Source organism: Anarhichas minor, unplaced genomic scaffold (genome assembly GCF_050575085.1).
Source record: "Anarhichas minor isolate MPS153535 unplaced genomic scaffold, ASM5057508v1 ptg000009l, whole genome shotgun sequence".
In the NCBI taxonomy this organism is placed as follows: domain Eukaryota; kingdom Metazoa; phylum Chordata; class Actinopteri; order Perciformes; family Anarhichadidae; genus Anarhichas; species Anarhichas minor.
Genome location: NW_027466455.1, coordinates 571,918 through 590,235, shown reverse-complemented (window position 1 = coordinate 590,235; position 18,318 = coordinate 571,918). Strand labels below are relative to the sequence as shown.

Here is an 18,318-nt window from a genome sequence, read left to right as displayed (position 1 = left end):
GCAACATCCGCCTCTCCTCTGCTTTTTGAATCGGCGATGTCCGCCGGTTTCGCAGGCTTATCTGTTTCTGAAATCAGAACAACTTCATTGTTTGTCCGTTTCCGAAACCTCTTCGTTTTGGTCAGTGCCTCTCTTCCACGCTTTGAATCGGCGACATCTGCCTCTCCTCCGCGCTTTGAATCGGCGACGTCCGCCTCTCCGCTCTTTGAATTGGGGACGTCCGCCTCTCCGCTCTTTGAATCGGCGACGTCCGCCTCTCCGCTCTTTGAATCGGCGACGTCTGCCTCTCCGCTCTTTGAATCGGCGACGTCCGCCTCTCCGCTCTTTGAATCGGTGACGCCCGCCTCTCCTCTGCTTTTTGAATCGGCGATGTCCGCCTCTCCTCTGCTTTTTGAATCGGCGATGTCCGCCGGTTTCGCAGGCTTATCTGTTTCTGAAATCAGAACAACTTCATTGTTTGTCCGTTTCCGAAACCTCTTCGTTTTGGTCAGTGCCTCTCTTCCACGCTTTGAATCGGCGACGTCTGCCTCTCCTCCACGCTTTGAATCGGCGACGTCCGCCTCTCCGCTCTTTGAATTGGGGACGTCCGCCTCTCCGCTCTTTGAATCGGCGACGTCCGCCTCTCCGCTCTTTGAATCGGCGACGTCCGCCTCTCCGCTCTTTGAATCGGCGACGTCCGCCTCTCCGCTCTTTGAATCGGCGATGTCTGCCTCTCCGCTCTTTGAATCGGCGACGTCCGCCTCTCCGCGCTTTGAATCGGTGACGTCCGCCTCTCCTCTGCTTTTTGAATCGGCGATGTCCGCCGGTTTCGCAGGCTTATCTTTTTCTGAAATCAGAGCAACTTCATTGTTTCTCTGTTTCCGAAACCTCTTCGTTTTGGTCAGTGCTTCTCTTCCACGCTTTGAATCAGCGACGTCCGCCTCTCCTCCGCGCTTTGAATCGGCGACGTCCGCCTCTCCTCCATGCTTTGAATCAGCGTCTGTCTCTTCTCTTGCTTCTCTCTCTTCTCTCAGTTCTCTCTCTGTAGACATTCGCTTGCGGTGAAAAAACTCTGCCAAGTACTGCTTCGTTTTTCGCTCAGTGTAAGAAAAAGCTGAGGATTTATCTTTTGGTTGAGATTGTTCCTCAATCTTCCACCTGGCGATGTTCTGATTCAGCTCGTTAACATCAGGAGCGGCCTGCTTTACTATCTCAGCCACATCCATTTTATTTGTATTCTGTTGGTAAAATGTACAACCTTTCGTTCTGAAATGTAGTTGAAGTGGTTAAAAGAGGTCAAAAACTGCTCCTGTACAACCTTTCGTTTCTGAAATGTAGTTGAAGTGGTTAAGAGGTCAAAAGTTGCTCCTATATAAAGAAGCTGATGCTTTGATCATTCCACATCAAAGGAAAGTGGGCGTGGTCACACATGCACACGCCCACTTTCCTTTGACGTTCCATTTGGAACCATTACATAACAAGTCATGCTAGCTTAGTCCGCGGCGCTAGCTTAGCCGCAAGCTAACGTGGTTAGACACTACAGTTTTCATATCTTTTGTAGAAATAAAAATGTAAGTAAACCAGAGGCTTTTCTTGAAGCTAATGTTAGCAAGTGGCCTTAAACTAGAGGTCGCGTGTGAAATACATTAAGGGCTGTAGCAGGGTTTCCGTTAGCCAGTATTTGCCAGTTTTCCCTGGTAAAATGTATTGAAAAAATGACAAATGAAAAACGTGCTAGTTTAAATGTCCGGTAATAATGGGCATCGACAGGGTCTTCGGGGTGACGTGGGTTTCCTTTACTTTATATCACCTTAGCTTACGTGATAATACAGCACCTTCGCTTCTGTGGTAGAGACAAGGTGAGGTGGTTGTCAACTCGAGTATGCGGTTGTAATTTCACATCCACGGTGCACTGTAACAATTTTTCTACCTCTTGTTCTGTTCTTGCACTGTGTCTCTAATTCTTTTCTTTCTGTATCTTGTGATGTTTCTCCATCTCTCTTGGTCTCTCTCTCAGATTGAGGAGGAATTTCGGAGGATCACACTGAAGCCACTACCGTCACCTTACAGGTGATTATATAACGGCGTTGTGTCCCAAACCGGACAGTTTCTAGCTAATGTTCCAATAGAAATTCACTTAAAATATTTATAAAAATGATCGTGTAATGTTTTCAGTTGATTTAATGGTGTTAAACTAAAGTTTAACTTCGTACCTTTCTAACTAAATATCGTTGTAATTATTAAAGTTAGCTTTGCCTTTACCAAAGTCGTTAAAAGGATGCTAACGCCGGTGAATTAGCCGTGCGCCGCTATCGGCCTATTAAACTAATGCATTTAAAGACGCTGAAACTGGTGATAAGCTAATTGGCTAATGCTACTAGCTAGTTAGTGGCCCATTAGCCGGAGGCATTTGTCTGACAAAGGTGCATTAACACACACTTTACTCAGATTAGAGGTACTTGTACTGCACTTTGTGATATATTTCCAGTCCTTGTTACTTTATACTTCACTACAATTCAGAGTGAAATGTACTTTTTAATTCACATTCATTTGGCAGGTGTCGTTACATTGCAAATATCCATCCATCCATTTTCCACCGCTTATCCGGGGTCGGGTCGCGGTGGCAGCAGGCCAAGCAGGCCGACCCAGACCTCCCTCTCACCGGCAACATGTTCCAGCTCATTCTGGGGGATCCCGAGGCGTTCCCAGGCCAGCTGGGAGATGTAATCCCTCCAGCATGTTCTGGGTCTTCCCCGGGGTCTCTTCCCAGTTGGGAAGAGACCCCTGATGACCAAGCTCCTTACCCTCTCTCTAAGGCTGAGCCCGGCCACCCTACGGAGGAAACTCATTTCGGCCGCTTGCATCCGCGACCTTGTCCTTTCGGTCACGACCCAGAGTTCGTGACCATAGGTGAGGGTAGGAACGTAGACCGAGTGGTAAATTGAGAGCTTTGCCTTCCGGCTCAGCTCCCTCTTCACCAAGACGGTCCAGTGCAGCGCCTGCTTTACTGCTGCAGCCGCACCGATCCGTCTGTCGATATTTACAGCATGCTACAAATGGAAATACATTATTTGGTGTTTGTGTGTAAAGTTGTGATTACCAATAACGTAGTTATAGTATAGTTTTGAATGCACAGTTTGCTTTTGCAAGAGATGTAACATATTAGGTGAACATAGTTTCGACAGGATCTAAGGATCTAATTACTTCCTCCACTACTACTTTACCAAAAATCTGTGCATGGTCGAACCATTGTTCCTGAAACTGTAGGGAGTGAATCCTGTCTTTGGGCTAACCCACTGTGTATACGAACCACTGTCACAATGCATGTTTGTCCCTTTCAGGCTGTGGGGCTGATGCCTTTGGAGAGATTTGTCACCACTTATAGTCTCGACTATAAACCCTTCAGTGAGTGCCACCTGCAGGTCAACCAGCTGAATCCCAGTTGTGAAGCTGCAGCTGCTCCTGCATTCATCAACCCACCTCAGGTTGGATGGCTAGATAGACAGACTGAAGGATATTCGTTGATGGACAGACTGACTCACTGACCAGTGGATTGTGGTGTTTTCACAGACTCATCATGAAACCTGGCCTACAGTTCGTCCATACTTTTACAAGACGACAAACAGCATCTACGGCTCTTTTAGCTTACCGAAGGTGAACCACACTCGCATGCAGCAAGTTCGCAGATAAAGTCCTTTATTTTCTAAGTAGCTTTCTGTTGCCAGTACCACCCATCACCCTCACTCACATAGGGCTCTATCTCTCAGCCTCCCATATGTTCCCTCTTCCCTGGCTCCTTGCATCCTTTGGGCATCACTGCTCCTTCCACGTCCGAGGCGTTTGTTGGCTCCTCCCTGACAGAGGCGAGGACACAGGAAGAGGGAGTTGCATGGGAGATTGGGCCTTTACTTGGTGGGGAGAACAAAGGTCAGCTGCACTATGTCTTTGGTGGAAAGGGTAAGGAGTTCTCCGAGTCACGCTGTAACACACACACACACACACATCCATCTAAGCTGGCAGCTGCATTGAGTCAATTTTCTTTTGATAGCAAATATGTTGGAGCAGCAAGACACAAAAGATGAGCCTCAGAAGAAGATTGATGTTCTCTACGAGGACGGTAAGATTACTCTTTTTACTTCTGGAGTATTGATTTGATTCACCGTGTCATTTTTCAAAAAGGAAACCTTTTGAAGTACTTTTGGCTTTTTAAAAATCACCAGATGCTTTCACTGTTTAATCAAGACATTCTTTTAGCCTGTAATTGTTTCAAGGGCCTTCAAACAGTATGTTAAGTGGCTCCTGGGAGTACAGAACCACGCATAGTTTCCATAAATCTGCCCTATAATTGTGCACTTTTAGGTGTGATCGTGTTTTCATCCCATGTCGGTCCGGCCTGCTGTGAAGATTTCCTGAGATCTGTCTGCAGAACCAGCTCAGCCTTCCTGTGGCCTCCAGTCCAATTATCACAACCAGAGGTAGAACAACCCTCTGTCACACACGCACACACACACATGCAGAAAGACGCTTGTCCCATAGGGTCAATGTGCTTTGATTCCTTCCTCTGATTAGATGCTGAAAACCATCTAATCCGCATGGAACCGGCTGTTGGACTGAAAAACAGCACCTTCCTGCAGCCTGCTTCCGGGCAGTGTCATCGGTAAGCCACAGGCACAAAGCTCACCTTTATACCGCCAACACACTTTTCAAATTTCTTTGTTTCTTCTCACACACCCATCTTGTACCCTCTGTAGCAGCACAATTCCTCCGGCCCATGTACAGCCCATTTTCGACTGCATAGAGCCCACCAGCACGCTACCGCTGATAGAGTACCAAGCCCAGTACACTGCCTAGGTAAGAGTGTGTGATGACACTCTAGCCCTTTGACTTTCTCCTTGTGTATTTCTCCTTTATTAACGTGTGTGTCTCCTCCTAGTGGGCCCGGCCTAAGATGCAGCAGAGTGACATTCACCATCGTCATCCTCCTCGTCACCAGATACTTTATCATCCACTCTGAATCTCAACTTTTGTCTCAATACACGGTAGAATAACTAAAAACATTTGTTTGTTTATTGTGTCAAACACGACGAACCACTCAAAATTCTGCCACTTCGTCCGATCACGTGCACTTTCCAGGCCGAAAAGGGGCTGCCACGTATTAAAAAGCCCTTGAAACTGAGGTGACGTTCAAGATTATCTTGCCTCAGGACACACGAGCTGAGGATGAGTCCTAACAGCAGTAAACCATCTGTTGGCGGCACTTAAAGAGACAGCGAAATGGGCTTCTTGTCACCCTGTTGGGATGAGGTGGAAATGTGCTCACGGCAGCGCAGTGCAGGGGTGGAGGAAGTACTCTTTGCTTTAGTGAAATATAAACATACAATGTAAAAATACAAGTTCTGCATTCAAATGCATCAAGTAAAAGTACAGAAGTATTATCAGCAAACGGTACTTTAAAAAGTAAAAGTACACGGTATGCAGAGTTGTCTCTATTCTAAATGTTATATTCGCTTACGTGGCTGTGGCTACAGTTGGAGCTCAGCTTTCCACCTTAATTGTATTTAGATTTTAATTTTTTTTTTATTATTAATGACTGAATTACATGACTTGCCAGGAATTAAGTTGCATTCTATATGTGAGACTGAAGAAAATAGGTCCTTTCTCCAGTTGCCGTTTTATTTATTACACAGTAGAATAAACATTTGTTTGTACAAAGTCAATCACGTTTTTAGCTGAGGAGCAGAGATGACCAAGCTGGTATGATGACTTTTGGGGGGGGGGGGTCACCGAGGTCATCTCACCAGCTTGATGACGTTCTGCTTGCTCTATCAGATGGTGACCTTCAGTGCACCCTGGGGTGGTTTACAGCCGAGTGTGACGCCAGCAGAATGAAAGTCTCTAAATGTACTCGCTCTTGAGGTCGTCTTATCACTCGGATAGTGTTCAGTCTTCATTTCAAGGGGTCAGTGCTGCTCTCATCAGTGGAGGTTTCCTCTTTTTCTGAGGCTCCTCCTGTCCCACAATGAGGAAGTAGCACAACAACAGTATCACGCGGCCATCGATGGTGTAGTTGGACACCCTGAACCAGGCCCCTCATCTCCTCCTCTGCAGCAGTGGAGACTGTTGTACGGCGGACCCCGCCACTCCAAAAGGCAAGATGTCATTCCTGCGGTCTGCTTCCAGAAGCGCTACATCAACTTTGTTTGGGTGGACTGGAGAGAGCAGTCTGCCAGCAGGAGGCCTAGAGGGAGCAGTGAGCAATATGGACAAAATTCATATTTGTTTAATCTTATGTTGTGGCAGATTTAAGTCAATAAATCTATTTAAACATGAAAAAGTGGAGCACAATATCTCAATATGACGATAGACAGTAAAATGTATATATCTTGCAGCCCTACCTAAAGCCTGCTGGGGCCACCATGACCTGTGCTTGTTTTGTGACCAAACGACAGCACGTAGCAATCTGCACGACCTCATATTTATCAGCGAAGGCGGTTCGCAGTGTCCCGACCTTCGCCGTGGACACATGCGAGTCATCTTTGGTGGCGCTGCAGTTGTGGTACTGACAGTGGAAAGGGTGCGCAGGTGTTCAGACGGTTCCTCAAGTTGATAACGAGTAGTCTGATGTCTCGTCGCCTTCCTAAATGCAAAGCAAGAGTCATATAACTTGAAAGGACATTACCTTCTTTTGGGTAAAATTGTAAAAAAAAAAAAAATGAAATCACATTACTTAACAGTCAAAAGCAGCCGATTGATGTTTATCACTTTTCCGTTTTCTGAGATTTCAAGCTTTCTAAACACCAGCATCTTTAATGAGCTGAAACTGCTCCAGATAAATCACTGAGCACTGTTCATACCTGATGAACTGGCCCAAGTTCAAGTTCCATATTCACAAAATACTAACCTCTTCTTCTTAGTTTCCATTTCTTCTTCTGTCACAAAGCTGCTCACTTTCAGTCATGACAGATTTTACCCAGTTTTCATGGAGTTGCTCATTATCAAAATTGTAGGTCTGCAGACAAATTGATATTTAAACATCAACAACGCACCTGCTGAGGAAGACGGTGGGATATGATAGAAAGCTCTAGGACGGCTACTAAAAGGACCTTGTGGTGAGATTGTTTTGTCAACTGCTGCTTCTCCGGTCAAGAGTGAACTCCAAATTTTTAAGCCAACACGGACCAGAGTCCATAAAGTGTTCAGAAAAATGAGTTTTAACATCAACAGTCCAAGAATGCAAGAAAAAAATAAAACATTTGGTATTTCCCCCTATATAGTTTGACTGACAATATCAGATGTTATTTGAGCGTACTGGTCCAGTGTGTTTCAATATGTGACAAAAGACCGACAGAGAGCATTTTGTCTTTAACATCTTTATTCTTCTTTTTTCATTATTTTTATTTGTATTGAAATTCATACTCTGTGTCTTCTGGACCTCTTTTCTTTTTTCTTTCTTTTTTTTTTTAAACGGCTTCTGTCATCTAACGCATCTAAACAAAATCACCAAAAATGATTTCATGTTGTACAATCCACCTGGCGGACATTCCTATTGGCTTCACCAGGGCGCCATTCTGTGGTCCAACACTGTGAGAGGAAGTTCCTTTTAACCAGGATTTCACCGTCTCTACTGCCGAGTTAAGAACACACTCGAGTACAAGTGCACAAGTGTCGACTGTGACAGTAAAATACACGAGAGATTATTGTCACTAATACCACAAATGAACAGTGGCATGAAGGATCGGATTACAAAACGACAATATCCCCTCCGCATTTTCAACCTAAGATGGCTGAGAGCGAGAAAAACTTACTAAATAATTCATGTTCACCGTTGATCGGAATCTGGGTTTCCTAAAAAGCATCTCCACGTGTACAACTTTTTCCTAAAGGTTTTACAATTTAACGGAGATCATACTCGCACCGATGCTTCAGGGAAAGCCAGACCACAACAAAGATGTACGGTTAAAAAGAACTTCCTCAAAAAAAGTCAACGTACAAAGAGAAGAACAGCAAGGAAGCCATACTGTCTGCCATGTGCTCCATACTGCTTTATTCTGATTGACCATGACAATATTGTCCCCTCAAGTTTCCTCCTGCAAACAGGGCCTGAATGGACACCACAGGTTACTATACCCAGTAGAGACACAAAAATTCCTCATCCTCAAAAACATGGGAGAAAAAAGAAGAAAAAAAGAGGAGAGGCTATTTGAAAACCTGATTTGGATATGGACACTCGATCTGAAGCTGGACAAACCAAGCTGTTCTAGCAGAAAGAGGCAGTGACTGTGTTCCAGACCAAATACTCCCCATGTAACAAGGTTGTTCACAACACCTCGGAAATCCAAATAGAACTCAAGGATGAAGCCGTGAACAAAAAACAAAAACAAACTGAATTTTTTTCTCTCTTCTTTTTTTTTTAAAGGTTCACAAATCTCTGACCTTCCCTCTCTAATATTTTTCTTGCTTAACTCGACTGCTGATGCATGATTGAGAAACTCACACTTCTGTTCTAATAAACTGGACAAACGATAAACATGGACTTCCACATAAATCGGGAAAATAACTTCTTATCCATGATTACGCCTGTCCACGTCTGTTCAGATCACTTCAAAACAAGCGTGCTGGGAGGGATAGGGGGGGGTCTGTAATTGGTTTGGAACGGAGTCGCCGCAAATACAAACAAGAACCCGCATTTCTAGACGCACAAGAGCTGTGATGTCACATGAGCTTATGACAAAATAGGAGCAAACGTTAACGGGTTCGACCGACCGTGAGGACGCGACAGAGCGGCTGCAGAGACCCGTCAAGTCCCTTGAGTCTACCCTCACCGTCATGAAGACCCTCAGCCTATGGACGATGTTTTCTCAAATCTGACAGCACGCAGATTAACGAGCATGTGCAGTAATTTGTTTATTAGATGTTTTTTTGGGGTCGACGTTTTGTCCCGGTATCACTGCTTGGTAGCTGCCTCAGTTCCATGGGGGGGGAAGAGAGAATCGCTGAGCTCTGCAGGCTCTGTGCACGTTCAACGGTGTCATCTGAAATGCAATGATGAGCTAGCGCCCGCTGTAGGGCGGTGCTGGTATTACACCCCTCCCCCACCCATTCCCAATGTCCCTCAGTTTACAAGAAACAAACAGGAAATAAAAAGATTTAAAGAAACAAAAAGAAAAAAAGAAAGAAACAAAAAGAAATCCCCCCACCCCCCAACTGGGCCTGCCAGCACGCCGTTGACTTCAAGTGTGTGGCAGCGAGTGTGTGTGAGTGAGTGTGTGAATCAGTGTGTATGCGGGCGTGGCCGCCAGAGTCTCTGAGAATATGTGAGAACTGGTGTGTGTGTGTGCGCGCGCGTGGAGGCTCCATGGGGGTGAGGGGGACTCCTAGTATTTCTTCCCCGGGACGAACTCCTTCGCTTCGGGATTCAAGATGCTCTTCCTCTGCAGAAGAAAAAAAAATAAATAAATAAAAAGTGAACATATTCCTTTTAACCTAAAACGTTCCGAGTGTTTCATCAATTCTCTTGTTGTGAAACGAGATGCGTCTCTGACTCACCGCCACTTCCTCCAGGTTGTTATGGTGATCGCTGACCGACAGGCCGTTGAGCTGCTGCTGCAGCTGCCCCACCCCCTGGTTGTTGAGGTCACGTGAAGGGATGAACCAATCCTGGTCCTCCTCCTCCAGCATTTCCTGGAAGCAGCGCTCTAAGAACTCCTGCTCCAGCAGTTCCTCTTCCACCTGGGAGACAACAGGGGGGAGAGAATAAAAAGAGAGAGAGAGAGAGAGAGATGAGTGACATAGTGGGGGAAAAACAGCAAGGACATGTGGGTGGACAGAGGAGGAATAAACAAGAGATCATTTGCATGACAAGTAGATGGAAGGCTTCCCCAAAGAGACATCTCCTCAGTAATGTGGTGGCGTTAAAATACAGGACTCAACCATGCAATCAAGAGCAAGAGATACAGAAAGATGAAAGGGGAACACTGAATGTTGGAAGATGATGGTAACTTATTAGTTCCCCCTGCGGAATTTTCCAGGATGACACTTGGTTCGGGAAAAAAAAAAAGACGAAGATTGTGGCACGAGAGACGGTATGTGTATGGGACAACAAAGGACAGAAACTAAATAGAAAGAAGGAACAAGAGTAGACTGAGACCATGAAAAGGATGAAGGCATTACGTCTCAATCTCTAAATTGTCTGCGATGTGCTTTATGTCTTTTAAAACATACTATGAGAACACACACCTGTCTGTTATACTCTTCTTCATTCTCCATCCACATGTACTCCGCGAACGGGTTGGCGTCGCTGCCCTCTCCTGCGTGCCCGTTGGCCACTGGCTCCTTTCCCTCCTTGCCCGGAGCACCACCTCCCGGTGTCTTGGCCACCTCTGGACCGCTCATCTCAGCTGGCTCTGGACGGGGCGACACAAGAAGACATAAATAAATTAAAAAAAATCAAGTTCAGAACTTCCTTCAGGGTATTGTATACTTATTGAAAATATTTTTAACAGACTTTATTACATTGTTCCCTTCTTGCAGCCAGATACGCTTGACTTGTCTCCTACTCTTCAGCCCACAGCTGGACATTATCTAAGAATCAAGGCTGCACCGTCTCAGCCTGGGATCCAAACAGACACTGCTATGGCTGAAAGACTGCACCCACGGGTAGATTAGTCTCACTATTCACAAACAATAAAACCGCCAAAGAACAATTCTCCATATCTCAAGATCTTAAATAAGAGACGGATAGAAAGCTGCATCACCAGCTGGGATGGATCCCGCTCTCTAAAACCACTCTGTGACATCTACAACTGTTCTTACCACAAACACCTAAATGAGTGTCTGAGGGCTTAACGGAGCTGTTGGCATTTTACGACTCCAATCAATCGCTTTTCAGGGGGGTGAACTGCAGTGCTGTGGTAAAAGGCCACACTGCATTATTATTAGCAAGACACACACACACACACACACACACACACACACACACTGGATTACGTTCATAAAAACAGAAAATATAGCACAATGTCAACCTCCTCATTTCCATACAGTTTAGCTTCGGTGTGTGGAGTGAAACAATCATCTCAAATATTTTAATCTAAGACTTAAAGATGAAAAAAAACAGGAAATGTGACAGAAACAGTAAATCAATTCAAGAGGAAAGCCCAACGCCGTTATCTGCCGTAGCCGCTGTATGAGCGCAGAGTGGCGGCTATGTGCTAGCCCAACATGCACCAACATGCATTAAAAAGGCCTCCATGGTCGGCCCGGCTATGTAAACAAAGCGAGGAGGAGCTCAGATAACGTCACACACACACACATTCTCTGCTCGACACAACTCCCCTATGTCTTCACATAGATAACAGTTGTTTGCTGCTTTATTAGTACTAGGAATGTCAAATTTAGCACATTGAGAGACAGTGAATCGGTGAGTCATCGCATGTAATGGTGCTGCATGTTGCAACGTAGAGGCTGCAGGTGTTGCATGTCTCTCCTGCTGCTCCCAGATGACTAAGATCCGGCTCAAACGGTAAAAAAACTAAAGTTCAGCACAGATGTTTAACTGACACTCTTTCTACAGTGGCATTAAATTAGTACTCTTGATGCGTTATGGGTACTTTCTGATGGGAAGCCATTAATATGAATGGAAACACTGTCATAAGACAACCGAGTACAGTCAGCTTCATGTCACGAACTTCCATCCAATCGGACTTCTTCTGGTGTTTAAATAGCTTTTACTTTCTCTCTCTCTCTCACACACACACACACACACACACACACACACACACACACACACACACACACACACACACACACACACACACACACACACACACACACACACACACACACACACACACACACACACACACACACACACACACACACACACACACACACACACACACACACACACACACACACACACACACACACACACACACACACACACACACACACACACACACACACACACACACACACACGGTGATTAGATGATTATTTGTGCATTCCTACTTCTGTGACAAAGAACTCCTGCTCTGATGAGAAATGCCCACTATAATGGCATAATCCTCATACTGCCAGCCAGCTCCAACAGACTTGTCATGACTCAACCACGGCCTCGCGGCAAGGAGAGAAAAAAAAAAAAAGAAAAAAGTAAAGCGATGATCTCAACCGAGCCGCGCACACAGCCCCAGGTTCAGCCTGATGCAGGCGCACCGTGCTGGACTTGAGGATGAACTCCCAGCAGCTTCACAGGAACAACCTGATTTCCACAAACACGGGACACAATGTTAACGTAGACACCGACTCCCGACGTTTCTGTCTCGGTCGATGTGACACAATCGACACACGGGAGGCGAGTTTGACCAGAGGTGGGTCGCTGCCAACTGTACACAGTGATGGTACGGACACGCTGTCCTTCCAGAGGAGTTCAAATAAACATTTAAGTAGGTTAGTAGACTACGGGGGGGGGTGTCTGCCTCGCTCGAAGCCGTCAGTGTTTCGGTCTATCTGGGGACAATGATAAAGCAGTCTAATTATGTAGTGCAGAGACTTAAACAAGATGTTAGTGACTAAGACAAATAGGAGGCAGGGAAGGGCAGAGAGGCAGGGCAGGAAAGAACATTTTGTAAAAGAATACGACAAGCCTAAATTAAACTCTGCACTGGTTGAGCACGGTGTTGGAAGCCTGCTCGTGTGAGTCTGCCAGTGTGTTCAACCACTTCTACTGCTGTCCATAGAGTGTTATGGAACAACAAATACTTAACATTAATTTCCAAAGTTTACCAGACAGTTTAAACAAATTCACAACACTTTAATATAATCAGGGATAGGAGTAAGAAGGTTTTTCCAAGATACATCTATAGCAAAATGGGAGATTTCTTCAAAAAAGTATGAAATCGATGACGCTAAAAAAAGTATCATGAGAATCTCAACCCTTTAAATCAGTTATGAGTCACTGTACACAGGCCTCTGTTCAGGCGACACAGGAGTGCACGGCGGGTGAGTCGTCGTGAACAAGGAGACAAGGAGCACTGTGCCATTATGTACCGCATGTAGCACTTAGCATGTTCGCGTTGCATAACCATGTGTTGGTCACCATGTAATATTTAGTTAGCATCCTTCACGCCTGTCAGTGTGATTTGATGAGGGTGAAAGGTAAGCAGTGGAAAGGTAAAACCTGCAGGAGGACTCCAGAAAATAAAATTAACATTAAAGACCTCATGGTGTCATCTCAAACACTTTATTGTAGACGATGTCAACATTTTCTGACTGGATGATCCTGCAAATCCTTAACCTGACATCTATATTCTCTCTGAGGAGTGGATAACATATTCAGGATAACGGAGGATTACTGTAATAGATTGACGTTTTAGAGAATAAACAATTACACACAAAAAAGAAAGCATTATTTAACTGATAATGTAAAGAATTTTGGTGGCAGTCCTAAAAAACAAAGATCTCCCAAGTCAACTTATTCATCCCAATAATAAACCGTTTGAACAGTGAAGTAAGTGTGATAACAATAAAATAAACTTATGTAACGTTACAAATACCAGAAAGAAAGAACAGTTGTTCATAAGTCTAAATATTAAACCACACAGGTGAAAATGTTCGCTGACGAGCTTGTTAAAATATATTTTTGTTGATTTATTAGAAGAACGCTTAAGATACATTGTGTACCTGCATGTAAAGGGGAAAAAACAGTTAAAAATCTCCCACAGAGATCCAATCTGCGGAGCGACAAAAAACGGAGGACACGAGAAACCGAAGACAGATTTAAGCAACTTTATCAACTGTTCATGATAATAATAGCTTTGAGATTGACATAATTAACCGCTTCATGACAGATTATGCAATGTAACAGTGTGCTGTGTGTAATGGGCGCTGTGTCGTAGTGGCCTGTAGCATGCTAACGGAGAGCTAACAGGCTAAACCAGGTGTTCGGGCCTACCTGGAAAGTTGGTGAATGGATTGGACGGTCTGAGCCGAGGTAACGCTAATGCTAAGTGGCTAGTTCGCGTTAGCTGCAAACAGATGGACACACATAGCTGTGCTGTCAATGGACGGGCCTAAGGTGAAAGCTATCCCAGTAACAACAAAGGGTGTCGGGCTAGGTTATTTGTATTAACGTCGGGCACGGATTTTAACGTGAAACCGAATAAAACGCGAAAACAGAGCCGCAAACGAAAAGGACACGGTGAGATATTATAACATACGAACCACACGCGGAGGTCAAACCCAAAACTCCATTCCCGTTCGGATGCTTGAGGCCAAACAAAGTCGTCTGTTGAGCTAGCACGCTGCTACAGCATGGCAGCATCACCGAAGCAGGTCAACACAACAAGCCTTACGGGATTACGACACCTTTACACGCACACGAGACGAACCGTCACGCGTTTAAAAGTTTAAATTACCTGGCATTGTGCTCTCGGTGCTCGCTTCGAAGTGTAACGTTACACAAACTTATAGCAAGTACACGGCGAAGAGTGCGTGGTCGTCGTTTCTCCAGTGGGGATTACTCTGCGCTGCGATGCAACGTAGCTCAAGTTAGCTAAATCCTGTTAGCCACCTTGCTAACGTTAGAAAGCTGGGTCGGTCACGTGGTCTGGTGCTGCATTCACTTTCTTTCATGAATGTAGGAATTACAAACAAGCAGACATGACTAATTCTCAAATGTAAAATAAATACCAATCACAATTTCACACAACCTAAGGTGACATCATCCCATGACTTGATTTATCCGACCAAACCCGAACCCAAAATAAATTCAGTGTACAATGGTTAAAAAAGAGCTGAAATAATTATCACATTAATGGAACTGGAAGAAATTATGCTTTGTTTTTTGCTTGATAAATGACCAAAACATTGATTCATCAAATAAAAAAATATAGTTTTAGCTCTAGCTTTGAGCAGACTGTAATCAAAAACTAACAAAATACATTTAGAAGCTTTTGTTTTATCAATACAGTATGAAGAGTTTGGTCTAATGTACTCCATAACAGTGCTTTGAACATCTGCTTGAGTACTTTATGTGGGATATTGGAAACAAGTAGCATGTCATAATCTATGTATAGTGATATTGGAAAATACTTATTGATACTGTGAATTCAACCATATCTACCAGCCCCAGTTCAGATGTCTGAATTCATCTGAATGGTGACAATATTCAAAACATGCCGATTTCAATTTGATGGATTAACAGCATCCACACTGACAAACATTAGAACGTAGCGTGCAGCCAGGTACCAGGTGGACGGTGCGTGTGAAGAGCAAATGAAAAAGACGCCGTCAGAAACAAGTGATGTTTGTTCAGTGTGCAGATAAATATGTGCAGTGATGCACAGAAACGGACGTAGCCCTGATATACAAGCTGCTACACCACAACATCTGGTTATATCCCACCACAGTGTTTCCATTCCTATCCCCCCCCCCCCCCCCCCCCAAGAGGCTACTAGTGCGTGATGATGGATCCAAGATTTAACAAGATCCAGCTCTGATGCACTCTGAGCAGCAAAACACTATAAATCACTGGCCCGCTATCCTCTGCGATGTGAAACAGAGCCAGGCTTTATTTTCTGTTGAGGAAAATGTACCAATTGTGGATCGTGGTTTGATTTTTTTTTAACCCCTTCCTGTTTAATCAACAAGAAGTATCACAACACAAATAAACACATCAGGCTTGAATGTCACAACCTAAAACTTCTCTGGTTAGACGTCCCAGTTGTTCATTTTCAAACAATGTACACTTTGTGGTGCTGTTGAGTCATATTACATTATACTGAAAAGGGTTTCTTGTATTTTGTCTATATGTGGGTAGACTAAATATTACAAAAACTCTCATAAAATGCATTCCCACAGCACAAAAATGCCCATAAAGTTGAAACAAACACCTCACTAACATTCATGAAGGAACGACTGTAGAGATGTTGTATTAGACAACATTAGTTGTAGCTTGGTGTACATAATTAAGTGGAGAACACGACTTCTTTTTGCAGACCTTGTTTTTCTGCTATTGTTAATACATAAACACATTACCAGGGCTGCAACTACGGTTATTTCCTTATCAGTTAAAATGTGTTGAATTCCAAATTCAGAGCATTCATATAGCAGCAAACCACTATATGTAATGTAAACTTAAAGGGGAGTAATGGCGTCCTGAGCAGAGAATGAAGACACACTCTCTCAGTGTGTGTTGTAATCCGAACGTCTCTGTGCTTTGTTTACATAGCTGGTCCGGCCGTGCGTGCATGTGAGTGCATGTGCGTGCATGCGAGTCCCAGTGTGTGTGTGCCCCACTGGTAGCTAATGGCTGCCGCTCTGCTCTGCACTCATACACCAGTCACTGCTAATAAGTTACGCCATCCGGACCTAAGGTGTCATCGCAAAAGCATAACGCCCACCCTCCTCCGGTCCCGACCATACTATTCTTTCAATCAACTTATCCAGCAGATCCCAACCTGGGCGTCAGGTCACAGGATAAATGTGGAGAAATATTTAAAATATTAAAGTGTTCAACACAAATGATCTTAACTTCTTTATTATAAACTACTGGATAGCTTTACTCAAAGACATATGAAACTCTCTAAGGCCAGGTGTCAAACTAAAAAGCCACAAAGGTTGAGAACCAATGAACCAATTCAGCGGTACACGTCACAATAACGTTGAGAGGGGAAAATCGGTGCTCATAACGGGTCCTTGAACGCAACATGTTAACAAACATCCTTCAAGCTCCGCCAAAGCACCACTACACTTTTTACTCTCTTCCTAAACTAAAAATGCCTGCGTGGCTTCGGAAATAAAATAATTCTCTCCATTGATAACAAATAATCTGCACTTTAATTTACTTTTTTTTGTGGAGGGCTAAATGACTAACAGTATAAACAGCAGACTATTAACCCACAAGGTCTGTTGTTCAAATCAGTGTCTATATAATATAGTATTACTGATCTTTGTAAATATATACATCCAACATTTAACACTGCATATATCGATGAAGTTGGGAGTGTTCCGGTGTTGTAGTGTTCTACCACAATACAACTATTTCTAATGTAGGAGATGACTCTAAAGTTGGTTTGTCACATTTTCACGAGTGTTTTCTTCCTCTCAGGCTGTTTGTGGTCTTAAGTGGTGCAACACCATAAAGTGACGATATCCGTGAAATGTGTGCAAGTTACTAAAACAAATGCTCTTCTACAGGATACACACATTCATCATTTGCGTTTAAACGAACATTGTAAGCCGGTTAGCGCTTGTTGTTCTCGCACGTCTTTCTTTCTTTCTTTCTTTCTTTTATGTAGCAGACAGCTAGCTCCACTAACAACAACAACTCACCACACAACTTCAAGTGCTTATAGAGGGGGAATCCGCAAACCAGCTGTCGGGGGGAGGGGGGGGCGGTTTTTTTCCGGTCCCGGACGTCACAGGAAAACCACACAGTGAATAAAATCTTCTAATAATCTCCAGTACGCCAAAACAATAGATGTCTCCTTTGTCGGCTAGCTCGCGTAAGTGGCTAAAAACGGATAAATCCACTGTTTCTCTGACGAAACGTCGAGGGGTAAAAACGTTGTGTCGTGGGTCGCGTTTGTCCAGCTGTACACTTCAGTCATTGGTTGAAACCTACGTCAGCAACGTTTCCTCGCAATTCTATTGGCCCAGACGACCTCACGCCCCGCCCCACCCCAACTCACGTAAGTAAACAAAATATATCCCATTTTTCTCGCGGCCCCTTTTTTTATAATCAATATGACCAGTTAATATTTGACAACGTGGCTGTTTTAACCCGGTCCGACCGTTCTTTAACATACAAAGCTCTAGTTGTTTGCTTGTTGAGGTTGTTAGGGCCGAAAAGGCAACAAGAGGGGAGTAAAAGTACAGCAGATTAAAGAATATCTTATGTGAGCAGCGTGCACATGCTTTTCGGGCGAGGACATCCCCAGTGTGTGCCTCATCTATCACTGTTACTCATACACATCTGTTTGTCAGAAATATAATATTTGATACGTATTTGTTTGTAGTCTTGAAGTAGTGTTGAAATACCCTCACAGCAATTTGTTGTAATCTATCATTAAACTTTTACACAAAGACAGTGGGCCCTTTGTGCTTATTTGATCATTAATATCTGACTATCACGAGTCAAAAGAAACTTTAAAAGCACATGCCTGGTGCTGATCATGTGAAAAACCTAAAGTCACAATGCAAAAACAATGCTGTTTGCTCACAGATAAGTAATTATAGAGCTGAACTAATAATTTAAGGCAATCTAGACATTCCTGGTGTATGCTGGAATTTATTGTTCTTATATTGTTACATTATTGTGTTGAAAATAATCAAATAATGGAC

At 44.0% G+C, this 18,318-nt stretch overlaps 1 protein-coding gene and 1 long non-coding RNA gene across 4 annotated transcripts; one reads left to right on the top strand and one right to left on the bottom strand.

The window, feature by feature from the left end:
* The first annotated feature begins 4,407 nt into the window (after window positions 1-4,407).
* On the top strand, window positions 4,408-6,297 carry LOC142945995 (uncharacterized). Its single transcript, XR_012952963.1, has 4 exons — window positions 4,408-4,454; window positions 4,549-4,636; window positions 4,731-4,830; window positions 4,913-6,297. It is a non-coding gene; the product is annotated as an uncharacterized LOC142945995 (long non-coding RNA).
* A 1,036-nt stretch (window positions 6,298-7,333) lies between these two features.
* On the bottom strand, window positions 7,334-17,548 carry paip2b (poly(A) binding protein interacting protein 2B). 3 transcript variants are annotated; one of them, XM_076086956.1, is made up of 4 exons: window positions 17,308-17,548; window positions 10,216-10,382; window positions 9,526-9,708; window positions 7,334-9,410 (listed from the first exon to the last, which is right to left on the bottom strand). In XM_076086956.1, exons 2-4 carry the CDS (start codon window positions 10,369-10,371, stop codon window positions 9,354-9,356), a joined length of 396 nt encoding a protein of 131 aa, XP_075943071.1. In that variant the 5' UTR covers window positions 10,372-10,382; window positions 17,308-17,548; the 3' UTR covers window positions 7,334-9,353. The 3 variants fall into 3 exon arrangements, with proteins under 3 accessions (XP_075943071.1, XP_075943070.1, XP_075943069.1); XM_076086955.1 differs by lacking the exon at window positions 17,308-17,548 and adding an exon at window positions 14,391-14,549; XM_076086954.1 differs by lacking the exon at window positions 17,308-17,548 and adding an exon at window positions 14,197-14,335.
* Between the last annotated feature and the right edge of the window lie 770 nt (window positions 17,549-18,318).